General features: G+C 36.8%; 1 protein-coding gene across 6 annotated transcripts in view; it reads right to left on the minus strand.

Moving 5' to 3' along the window:
• Positions 1-13349, minus strand: part of KPNA1 (karyopherin subunit alpha 1) — an 89741-nt gene that overhangs the window by 35231 nt on the left and 41161 nt on the right. For all 6 annotated transcript variants that reach the window (XM_055383801.2, XM_004036173.5, XM_019023573.3 and 3 more), the window contains exons 3-5: positions 7127-7234; positions 3763-3862; positions 1045-1139 (exon numbers count right to left, since the gene is read on the minus strand). In XM_055383801.2, coding sequence (XP_055239776.1) covers positions 1045-1139; positions 3763-3862; positions 7127-7234 — 303 coding nt within the window. The remainder of the gene's footprint in view (positions 1-1044; positions 1140-3762; positions 3863-7126; positions 7235-13349) is intronic.

Below are 13349 nucleotides of genomic sequence, written 5' to 3' on the forward strand. Positions count from 1 at the left end.
AATAAAGGCACTGACTCAGTTGGTTACTCCAGGGAAGTTTACTAAAAAATCATCAGTTTCTAAAAACCCAACTTTATCCGGGGGAAAAAAAAATAGTAGTTTAGAATTTCTAGATAACTAGGATGAGTGTCAGCTGACTGTTGGTTTCTTTTCTTATGAAAATTATTGAATCCTTGGCTGGGAGCAGTGGCTCACACCTGTAATCCCAGCACTTTGGGAGGCCAAGCAGCTGGATCACTTGAGGTCAGGAGTTTGAGACCAGCCTGGCCAACATGGCAAAACCTCATCTCTACTAAAAATACAAGAATTAGCTGGATATGGTGGCGGCTGCCTGTAATCCCAGCTTCGTGGGAGGCTGAGGCAGGAGAATCACTTCAATCTGGGAGATAGAATTTGCAGTGAGCTGAGATCTTGCCACTGCACTCCAGCATGGGCGACAGAGCAAAACTCCGTCTCAAGAAAAAGAAGGAAAAAAAAAAAAAGAAAATTCTGAATCCAGAGATTACAAAATTTCCTCTTGGAATCCCTTATACAGTATAGTACTGAAAGCCTAAATTGACACAGCAATAAGTACACAGATTCCTGACAAGGTTATCTCCTTATCGGCTTTTTGTGGGGTGGAGGAAGAATTAATTAGGAACAGATTTGGGAATTAATAAGACTCTGATCTAGCCCATGTTACACCATCCTGAGAAAGCCACCAAGTATCATCTAAAACCCCCTCAAAACCAAATTTTATGTAGCCCACACATAAGTTCCTGGCTGTAATGGCTCCTCTGCTGTAAACATTTCCCTATTAGAGAAGTATTATCCACAATCATAAAACATTTTAAATGATTAAAAATGATAATAATAATAAAGAGTATAACGAAGGCCTACATGTTAACAAAGCTATGAAAGCAGCTTGCAATGTAGTTGTCAGGAATATCATTATGAACAAACTTAATTCTTCATACAGATAAAAATTAGTAACAAATTTGTGTACAAAATAAAAATTTTCAAAAGAAATTAAGTTATGAGGCAATAAATAAAAATTATTCGCACCTGCAGTGTACAATTCTCTTTTCGTTTGAGGAACTCCACAAACCTGGCCACTACTCCTGGTGTGCTGATAACTTCATCAATAGGAGGGTTAGGTTCTGTTTCCCCATAAAATAAAAGAAAAAAAAAAATCCTTTGATTTCAATGCAAGAACTTAACAGCTCAAAACTTCTTAACATCCCTCCCTCCATTTACCATCTCTCATGCTGGAAATCTACCTAAAACAAATGAAATGTCAAATTGGGTTTATCACTTTGAGGATAGGGTAGTCTGAAATGTTTCACAATGAAGACAAGTCTCAATATGAGAATAAAGGATGGGAAAAATTCTTAAAAATTAAATTACTGCCTCCACTTTTTAGAAAACCTAAAAAGCAGAGGCCAAAAAATCCCTCAAAAGACCATTGTTAAGTGTTCTGGTATACCTCCATCTAGCCTGTTTCCTGTACATGAGTTTTAAGTCTAACTGCTCTTGTCTGTTGTAAATCGTCTTAAGGAATTGCATTACAAGATTCTCAGTAGGCCTGCAGAATTTAATTTTGTACCTGTAGGAGCTGGCAAGAATTCACGAAGATTGACTTGCCAACTTAGTCTCACTTTCATTCATGGTAATACAGTATCCTATAAATGATGTCACTCAATAAAAACTTATAAGGCAAATAGGAGGGAAATGTCATAGACAATCAGATTAATAACTTCAGCCAGAGACTGACAAAGTTACTGACAATATGCGTGTGGCAATGCCAGAAAAATGGCAATTAGATCACAATACTACTAGGGAGATTCTTACCCAAGTCAATGGCCTTACTGAAAGAGGTGACTAATGGTTCAATGTTCATTTGGAAAGGACTCTAATGACATGTCATTTACCTGGTTCAACATTTCTATTAACCACTCAGGTAAACACAAAAAAACAAATTTGATGATTACAATAAACTAGTTAATATGCTGAGTTACAGAAATAACACAGAAAAAGAACAATAAGAATAGGCAACAACAACAACAACAAAAAACAAAGCAAAGTTCAGCATCTAAATTTTTTAAATGGCAATTTTTAAAAATCTACATGACTTCACAAACAAAACCTAACAGTTCGTGAATAAAAGCACTAGGGAGTTTAGTTTGCTGAAAATTCAATAAAATATTACTATGCCATGACTATCAAAATAACTAGCTACCTCGGACTACATTATCAAAATAGACACTCTTAGGGCAAAGAAGGTAACCTCTCACCATACCCTACATTAATAACAACACATCTGAAATATTGGATTCTAGTTATCACATTTTTAAGAGGTATGCTGGCAAACCAGAATACATGCAGGAAGGTAGCAGAATGGTGAAAGCCCTTAAAAAAAAAAAAAAAAAAAGCACGTTACAGAAGAAAACCATTAAGCTTAGCATGTTGAAAGAGATAAGACTTTTTTAAAAGGGGTGAGGAAGTATACATTTCCTTCAAATATTTTTAATAAGCGGTCTGCAAAAGACAGTATTTTTTTGTCAGAGTAGTAGTTTTTTATTCCACTTAACCTCAAGGGATATATTAAATTTTTTTTAATCACTAATGACTCTAAACAACCATAACTTAATACTGGGGGGTTTAAGTATTTACTACCAACGTTATAATCGGGTTCAGAATTCTTTTTACTTGCCCAGGTTGATAACAAATATCAGATTCCATTCTACACTAATTATATCAAGAAAAGTAATTACCAGCCGGGTGCGGTGGCTCATGCCTGTAATCCCAGCATTTTGGGAGGCAGAGGCAGACAGATCATGATAGGAGATCGAGATCATCCTGGCCAACATGGTGAAACCCCATCTCTACTAAAAATACAAAAAAGGCCGAGCGCGGTGGTTCACGCCTGTAATCCCAGCACTTTGGGAGGCCGAGGCGGGCGGATCACAAGGTCAGGAGATCAAGACCATCCTGGCTAACACAGTGAAACACCATCTCTACTAAAAATACAAAAAATTAGCTGGGCACGGTGGCGGGTGCCTGTAGTCCCAACTACTCGGGAGGCTGAGGCAGGAGAATGGCATGAACCCGGGAGGCGGAGCTTGCAGTGAGCCGAGATAGCGCCACTGTACTCCAGCCTCGGCGACAGAGTGAGACTCCATCTCAAAAAAAAAAAAAAAAATACAAAAATTAGCTGGGCATGGTGGCGTGTAACTGTAATCCCAGCTACTCGGGAGACTGAGGCAGGAAAATCGCTTGAACCAGGGAGTCGGAGGTTGCAGTGAGCCGAGATCGCGCCCAGCCTGCACTCCAGACTGGCAACAGAGCCGTCTTAAAAAAAAAAAAAAAAAAAGGTAATCACCCTGCCCACCAGTAAATCCATTCCTAGCTTTCAGTGGTAAATTGCTAACATTAAAATCAACAATCGTAACTCTTTCAAGGAGTATTTTTAAAGTCACTCTATAAAAAAAAGTCAGTCTCTCAATTTGAATTAACATGATACTGACTACTATTCACTATAAGGTCTTTTATAAAATAACCCAAAAATGAAAATAATTCTGCTTTCTGATCCTGGTGAGATCCCACAAATAAATAGGAAACTTAAAATTTAGGCATGGTTCACAATTACATATATGTCTGTATTTTTTTTCTTTTATTGATAAATATACTCCAACACAAATTACCTGTGGTATGAAAAACAGACTATGGGAAAGTAATTTTGTAGAGAGATGAAAAAATATACTGAACATATTCATAGCTCACCTTTTGAAAGCAGCTTCCTGAATTTCTGTGTTGCTGAAAGCTGTTGCTCTGGGCTTTTGGAAAATATCATTTCAATCATGTCAGAAGTGATGACACCACCCTGCGATCACAAACAAAAAGAACATATAATAAATTATCACCCTTAATTCAAAGGAAACAAAGACAACAGATATCATGGCCAAGTTATTAAGTTAATCATACTTCCCCAGAAGTTACATAAAGGTAGGACAATCTTTACATATAGAAATGTGTAAGATTATTAATAATATAATGAAGCCAAATTCTTTGTCTATCATTAAAAAGCTCACAGTAGAAAGTAATCTTACTAGTCAATAATAAGACAAGGAGCTTACTGCTCTTCCCCTCCTTGCTCATCACATAGCTGGCTATTCTTTCTTATCAAAATTAAATGTTAAGTTTTAAAAGATGGCTTTTCAAGACCTCCAAGCCTAAAGTAGCCACTCTATCTCTATCACAACACCGTATTTCAATCGTATGCCCCAGCCCTTATTACACTCCCAGATATTTTTCTGTGTTCCTCCAGTATACTGTAACTTCCTTGTAAGCCGAAAACCCTGTCTGTCTTACTCTATCACTAAGGGCTGGTGTACTGTAAATGCTCTGCAATATTTATTGAGTGAGTATATAGAGTGGTCCTGTATAAATCTAGCCACTGCCAAATTCAACAGCTGACTCTTAAACTTATTTAAAATTTCTTTCTTGTTTTATTAAAACTTTCCAGTTTCCCACTACCTTCTTGCTTTATTAGAATGTTTCCATTTCCCACCCTAACTCATCCCCCGTATTAGCAGTTAATTTTCTTCTCAGGGTCATATTTCAGAAAGAAACAAAGTTCTTATTTCATGAAGGGTAGCGGTCAACAAGATGAATTGTGAAGAAAGCTGCACTAAGCTGTAAATGCTGGATGACTGGTAAGCAATACCTAAGAATCCTCATAGGGGAATATATGACGCATTCTACTCAAGAATCAGAAAAGTAACTATTTTCAAAATTGCACGACTGATTCCTAAATCAAGGTTTCTATATGATTTGTTGTAAGTATGTTTGCATAAACACATTCATATATATATATATACACACATTAAGCAAATATCTTTTTCTTCCCTCTCTCATCCTCTTATAGCAAGCTGTACTGACTTTACATTACACTATTTAAGTACTGTTAACTTTACATTGTAATATTTAAGTCACAGGCTATCAAGGACAGGAGTGAACATCACCCAAAGATTTTGCATCCTCTTCTGCAGAAGGAGTTAGTACAGATGTGCCTCAACTTACAATGAATGGGGTTATGCCCCACTAAACCCATCATAAGTTGAAAATATTAAGTAAAAAATACACTTAATACACCTAACCTACCAAACTTCATTGCCTAGCCTAGCCTACCTTAAACATGCTCAGAACACATACATTAGCCTACAGCTGAACAAATGATCTAACACAAAGCCTATTTTATAATAAAGTGGTTGACTATCTCATGTAATTTACTTAATACTGTACTGAAAATGAGAAACAGAGTGACTGTATGGGTATTCAAAATACAGTTCCTACTGATTGCACATTGCTTTCACACCACTGTAAAGTTGAAAAATCCTGACTTGAACCCTCCTAAGTCAAGAACCATCCATACATTTTTAGTTGCACAAAAGAAAGTTGTGATCCGGCCGGGTGCGGTGGCTCACACCTGTAATCCCAACACTTTGGGAAGCCAAGGCAGGTGGATCACGATGAGGAGTTCAAGACCAACCTGGCCAATATGGTGAAACCCTGTCTCTACTAAAACTACAAAAAACTAGCTGGGGGTAGTGGCGCACGCCTGTAGTCCAAGTTGGCCTCATCCAATCAGTTGAAACCCTTAAGAGCAAAGACTAGGTTTTCTGAAGAAAAAGGGATTCAACAACATCAACTCTTAACCTGAATTTATAGTGGGCCAGTGTACCCTACAGATTTCACACTTGCCAGCTCCCAAAGACACGAGCCACTTTCTTAAACTAAATTTCTTTCTCTCATTGGTTCTGTTTCGCTGGAGAACCCTAATACAATCCACAAAACACTTTATATTCACTTAACACTCTCTTCTTAAAAAAATTGGAAAGACTGGCTTTCTGAAGGGCCTAGAAACTTTCATCACAAAATGATGGCATTGGCTATGTCTGTATGAATTCCAAAGGAAATAATACTACCCTCCCAACTCTCAAAGAAAGCTGGTTCATGTAAACTGGAGATCTATGAAATGAAATAAAAATAAAAACTACAAAATACTATGAATCGTATGCCACCATTTACCAAAAAAAAAGGTGGGGGAGAGGAGAACATTTTAATATACAAAAGTTCTCAGAAAGAATAAGTAAGAATTTAGTAATACTAGTTGCCAATGGAGAAAAATACTAGGTGGCTAAGCGGAAGAAAGATTTTTCTTCATTTTTTTTAATTGTACTTTTTCTGTTACTACAAACAACAGTACCTTTTAGGAGATAATTTTCTTTTTAAAAAAACTGTGTGTATACATATATATATATATATATATGTACACATATATAACCTATTTTTAAAATTACGTAATTACAATACTCTAGAAATCTAGATAGGTCTAATCCATACAAATAAAGCATGACTTTTATCTCCTCATGTTAACTTCAAAAAAGTAACAAAATGGTTTACAACAGAAAAACCCAACAGTTCTGATGTGGAATCAAGTTTTTAAATCATACAAACAGGTCAATCTTGTAAATCAATAAAAAATCATTATTTTCTTTAAAGTATCTCTTATGGCTGGGTGTGATGGCTCAAGCTTGTAATTCTAGCACTTTGGGAGGCCAAGGCAAAAGGATCACTTGAGGCCAGGAGTTCACCTGGGCAACACAGTGAGATCCTGTCTCCACAAAAAATTTAAAAATTTGCCAGTCATGGTGGCACATGGCTGTAGTCCCAGCTATTTGGGAGGCTAAAGAAGGAGGATCACTTAAGCCCAGGAGTTCGAGGTTGCAGTGACCTACGATTGCGCCACTGCACTCCAACCTGGGCAACACAGCAAGACCCTGTCTCTAAAACATACATAAATAAATAAATAAATAAGGTATCTATTCTTATTCAACTTTTAAAGAGTAATTTTATCTTATAATTAGCTTTATAAGTTTTTAGAGCAGAATTAATCTTTATAATTTAACTGCACTTTATCCAAAATATAATAAACATTTAATGAACCATGAGATTAAGCATATTCTTTTTAAAAATGAAATGCCAAGTACTTTTTGTAGCCATCTAACCTTTTTTTAAAACTCAAAAGGAAATCTACATCTCATATCTTCATCACAAAAACACTGAAAAGAGTTCATTATCTTACTGGTGCCATCTCCATGTTATTAATCTGAGCCTCATGAAAGCCTCCATCTGACATAACTTCTTCTTCTGTTTCTTCTTCTGCTGTAGCAACATTTCTCCGCTTGAATAACTGAAATATAAAAGATTGGTAGCAATGTAAATGTAAATTCTAACACAAGGGAGTTCAACATTCAAATACTAGGCACCCCATTCAAAGTGGAGTCTTTGAAAATCATTTTTAAAATTCTAAAGCTGTCGGCTTTTACTGATGAGTAACCATTTCAGATTTCTCCATAGTCTTATAATCAAATATAATTAACTATTACAACATGCTATAAACAACACTTGATAACGTAAAACTTACTAAGAGAGGTCTGACACTACATGACATTTAAAAAAAAAAGGTTGGAAAAAGGAGCTGGGTCATGCTTGGCCATTTTCCTCATCCCTTTATGTAAAGTATACATCAGGACAGTCCTAACAACGTACCAAGGAAAATGAAAATAAAAACTATGTTCAAATGACTTAATACTTCCCTCCTAATCTCCAAAGATGGTGGACTGTGGCTTCTGACCTTCCCAACCTATCCAGCAACCAGTGGCAACAAATGATGACTGCTTAAGCACTACCTTTAAAGCAGCTCCGTTAATTTGTATAGGCAAAGGAGACTAGTTCTCTCCAAAGTCAGCCAACGAGGGTGATTACCATTATATCCTTATGAATCCTGGGCAGCACATTTATTCATCAAGCCATGATGGAGTAACAGTAACTTACCCTCTCTCACCCTGAACAACTAAAAACAGACAAAATACATAAAATAATGTTTCAGCCATTGGACAACAAAAAACCACAGAGTAGTGATATCTCAGAAAGAAAAACCCAAGATAAACCCCAATACTGCCTCAGATTACTATGCAGACAGTTCCAGGCTGCAGTGCAGGAAAGGTAAACTCAACCAGAGTTTAGATGCTCCTTGGATTTGAGAAAACACAGTTCAGAGCTGAGAAGGCCGAGAGACCTAAAATTCATAACGCAGAGTACAACACAAAAAGAACACCCAAGATCTACAGGAGGTTCCCTCTGAGATTTAACTTAATACTAATCAGCACATAATCATATTCTTTCAGAAGACAGAAGCAGAGACAGTACTTCTCAACTCATTCTAGGAGATCAGCATCACTCTAATACCAAAACCAGCTACCGAAGGCCTATTTAACAGTAGTTTCTTTTACCCAGTACATGTCCAGCTATCAAGAAAAAATTACAAGGCATACTAAAATATAAAAAACACATTTTGAAGCAACAGAGCAAGTATCAGAACCAGATTCAGCCACGGCAGTGATGTTGAGATTATCGGACCAAGAATTTAAAACTACGATTAATATGCTAAGGGCTTTAAATGGATAAAGTGGACAGCACACAAGAACAGATAGGCAATGTAAGGAGAGAGATGGAAATTCTAAAAAATAACTAAAAAGAAATGCAAGAGATCAACAACAACAGAAATGAAGAATGCCTTTGATCGACTTTTTAGTAAACAAGACACAGCTAAGGAAATAATCTCTGAGCTTAAGGAAATCTCATTCGAAATCTTTAAAACTGAAAAGAAAACAGAAAAAGGACTGACAAAAATAGAACAGAGTATCTATGAACTGAAACAACTACAAATGGTATAATAAACATGGAATGGAACTATTAGGAGGAGAGGAAAAAACAAAAGAAATATTTGACACAATAATGACTGAGAATTTCCCCCAAATTAGTATCAGACACCAAACTGTAGCAGGCCATGTCTCATTAATGCAGGGCTCCATAACAACTGTTTCAGTACTGACTGACTGGTTAAGTTAAATATTAAAAGCTAAAAAAAGCCAGTGCCCTTATACAAAGGCTGGAATGTAACAAAAGCCCACCAAGAGTTTTGCCTAGGCCTTTCCTGGGCCTTAAAGCATAACAAAGAAATTCCCCAGGCCTCCACAAACAAGTTTATTGGATGTCTGAGAGAACTCCCCAAACCTCCACGAACAGGAGACAAGATAAGGGTAATCACCCCAGCACCTGGATTAAGTAAATTTACTGAGACTCCAGAGGAAGGTCTTCAAGACTCAGACCTTAGTTACAGATTAAAAGAAGTTTAATCACTTATGTCTTTAGATGAATACACACTTACACGTAGACGTATAGCTTAAAAGGTATATAATATCTGGAAAACTTTGTAATTTCGAGTTGGTCTGGCAATAATTTCTAGGCCTTCTCCCCGTAACCAGTTACAAAAATAAAAACTCTCTTCCTCCCCAGTTCATCTGCATCTCGTTATTGGGCCATGAGAAATAGCAGCCCAACCCTCAGTTTGGTCTGGGAACAAAACCACAGGAAGCCCAGAGAACACCAAGCTGGACAAAGGCCAAAAAAATCCCACTACACCTAGGGATATCATTTTCAAACAACAGAAAATCAGAAATAAAGGAAAAACAATCCTAAAAGACAAGGGTAAAAACACTGTACTTAACACATGAATAAAGATAAGAATGATAACCACACATGCCAGAAGAAAGTGAAGTGAAATATTTGAAGTGTTGAGAGAGAAAACCACCAACCTAGAAACTCTGAACCTTGCAAAATCATCCTTCAAAAGTGAAGAGACAAAAATAAAGATTTTTTTCAGAATACTAAGGAAATTTATTGTCAGTAGACCTGCTTTGCAAGAAATGTTAAACGAAATTCTTTGGCAAAAAGGAAATGATACAGGTCAGAAACTTGGATCTACATAAAGGAAGAACATCAAAGAATGAATAAGTGAATGTAAAATTAAAACATCTTAAAAATTGATTTAGCAGGTAAAATTTTGTTTAAAATAGCAACAATGCATTTGATTATGTAAGCTAATGTGTATATACATAAGATTACAAACATTTCTGTATAAGCTAAATGAGTAGGCGGGGCACAGTGGCTCACACCTGTACTCCCAGGCCTTTGGGAGGAGGAGGCGGGTGGATCACGAGGTCAGGAGATTGAGACTATCTGGGCTAACACAGTGAAACCCCATCTCTACTAAAAATACAAAAAATTAGCCGGGCGTGGCGGCGGGCGCCTGTAGTCCCAGCTACCCGGGAGGCTGAGGCAGGAGAATGGCGTGAACCCAGGGGGTGGAGCTTGCAGTGAGCCAATATCGCACCACTGCACTCCAGCCTGGGAAGCAGAGTAAGACTCTGTCTCAAAAATAAATAAATAAATAAATAAATAAAAATTTTTTTAAAAAGTTAAATGAGTAACAGCAATGATACAAGGAATGGAAGGGAGAAACAGGACTATCTTATAGCAAGATACACTACCTGTTAAAAAGGTATAGTGTTATTTTAAAGCAGATTTGAGGTAGTTGTAAATATACATTTACAATCTAGGACATTCTAGGACAACCACTAAGCAAAGTAAAAAAGTACAATTGATATGCTAAGAAAGAACAGAAAATGGAAATCATATAAAATGCTCAATTAAAACCACAAAGGCAGAAAAAGAGTGAAAGACAAAACTAGAAACAAAAAAACAAGGCTAACAAATAGAAATCAGTAACAAATATGGTAAATATCAATCCAACTATCTTTGCAATCCCTTTGACTGTCAATAGTCTAAGTGCACCAATTAAAAGAGATTGTCAGATACATCTTGGAGTCATCCTATTCAGGGGTGAGGGAACTGGAGTATTATTTATATATCATCTTCCATCATTGGTTCAAGGTTGTTGGGGAATGTTAACTTCCTAGTACCTGCAACTTGTCACACAGATGCAAAATTGGAATTCAGTGGCCACAGAAAGTCCTCAGGTAAAGAAATGCAGGTTCTGACATATAAGCTGGGCCTGCATACAATGCAGGGGTGAGAGTAAGGGCAGGAAATGGAAGAGGTCAGCTATAAAATACCTTTATATTTGTCAACATAATCACTCTACACCTTTATATTTAGTCCCGCAATTCCTTGAAAGTTCGCAGTATGTCCCAAAATGCAAACTGTTTTGCTTATACAATGTTCTCCTTCACTGATTTTAATTTGACAGTTAAGTTAATATTCAGTTCAATATTCTAAATAAATCGGCATTTTGGCAAAAAATAAAGACTAAAAGAGACTGTCAAAGTGGATCACAAAACAAGAACCGACTGGATGTGGTTTACAAGAAACCCACTTTAAATAAAAACACAGATTAAAAGTAAATAGATGGAGAAATATATATCATATTAACACCAATTCAAAGAAAGCAGAGTTGGCCAGGCGTGGTGGCTCATGCCTGTAATCCCAGCACTTTGGGAGGCCAAGGCAGGCAGATCACACAAGGCCAAGAGTTCAAGACGAGCCTGGCCAACATAGCAAAACCCCATCTCTACTAAAAATACAAAAATTAGCCAGGCATGGTGGTACATGTCTTGGGAGACAGAGATTGCAGTGAGCCGAGATCGCGCCCCTGCACTCCAGCCTGGGCCACAGAGCGAGACTCTGTCTCAAAAAAAGAAAGCAGAGTTGTCTGTAATAATTTCAGACACAGCAGATAAGGCAAGTTATCAAGGATAACTTTTACCAAGGATAAAAATAAGGATAAAAAGACATAACAATGCTTAGCGTGTATAAGCCTAACAACAAAGTGTCTGTGTAGGCAAAAACTGACAGAATTGCAAAGAGAAATAAATGAATTCACTATTATAGTTGGACACTTCAACACCTCTCAATCAGAAACGGACAGATGAAGCAGGGAGAAAACCAGTAAGGACATAATTGAACTCAACATTAATCAACTGGATATAATGAACATTCACAGATTATGTCACAGAAGAAATAACAGAATATACATTTTTACACTCATAGGATATTCATCAAGATAGACCACATTCTGGGCCATAAAACAAACCTTAACACATTCAAAAGAACAAGTTATAAAATGTCTCCTCTCAGGTCACAATAAAATTAAATTACAAATCAATAACAGAAATTTAATAAAAAAAAAAAACCCCAAGTACTTGGAGATTAAACAACACACTTCTAATAACACATAGGTCAAAAAAGAGATCTCAAGAGAAATTTTAAAATATTTTGAGCTAAATGAAAATAAAGACACAACTTATCAAAATCTATGGGATGACGTGAAAGCAGTGCTTAGAGGGAAATTCATAGCATTGAATGCATTTACCAGAAAAGACAAAAGATCTAAAATCACCTAATCAATCACCTTAAAAAAACAGAAAAAGAAGCAGCGAATTAAATCCAAAGTTAGCAGAAGAATAAAAACAAGAGCAGATATCAATGTAACTGAAAACAGGAAATCAGAGAAAAATCAATGAAAAAACCAAAAGCTGGTTCTTTGAAAAGACCAATTAAATCATAAACCTCTAGCCAAGTGGACTAACAAAAAGACAGAGGACACAAACTCCTAATATCAGAAATCAAAGAAAGAAAATCACTACAAATCTCATGAACATTAAAAGGACAATAAAATAATACTGGCCAGGCACAGTATACTGGCTCACACCTGTAATCCCAGCACTTTGGGAGGCTGAGGCAGGCAGGTCACTTGAAGTCAGGAGTTCAAGACCAGTCTGGCCAACGCGGCGAAACCCCATTTCCACTAAAAATATGAAAATTAGCCAGGTGTGGTGGCAGGCGCCTGTAATCCCAGCAACTCAGGAGGCTGAGGCACCAGAATCACCTGGACCCGGGAGGCAGAGGTTGCAGTGAGCCAAGATTGCACCACTACACTTCAGCCTGGGTAACAGCAAGACTCTGTCTCAAAAAAATAAAAATAAAAAAAGAATACTATGAACAATTATATTTCCACAAATTTGACCACCTAGATAAAATGAACCACTTCCCTGAAAGCCACAAACTACCAAAACTCACACAAGAAACAATCTGAATAGGCCTGTGTTAAAGAAACTGAACCAATCAACCTTCCAAAACAGAAAACACCAGGACCAGATGGGTTTGCTGGTGAATTTTATAAAGCATTTAGGAAAGAAATTATACCCATTCTGTACCATCTCCTACACAAGATAGAAGCAGAAGGAATACTTCCTAACTCATTCAGTAGAGGCCAACATCAGAGTATTCCAAAACTTGACAACACACATTATAAGAAAACTACAGACCAACATTTTTTATGAACACAGGTGCAAAATCCTCAACAAAACATTAGCAAAACAAACCCAACAATGTATAAAACGAATCATCTACCATGATCAAGTGGGATTTATCCCAGGTGTAAA

Source organism: Gorilla gorilla, chromosome 2 (genome assembly GCF_029281585.2).
Source record: "Gorilla gorilla gorilla isolate KB3781 chromosome 2, NHGRI_mGorGor1-v2.1_pri, whole genome shotgun sequence".
NCBI lineage: Eukaryota > Metazoa > Chordata > Mammalia > Primates > Hominidae > Gorilla > Gorilla gorilla.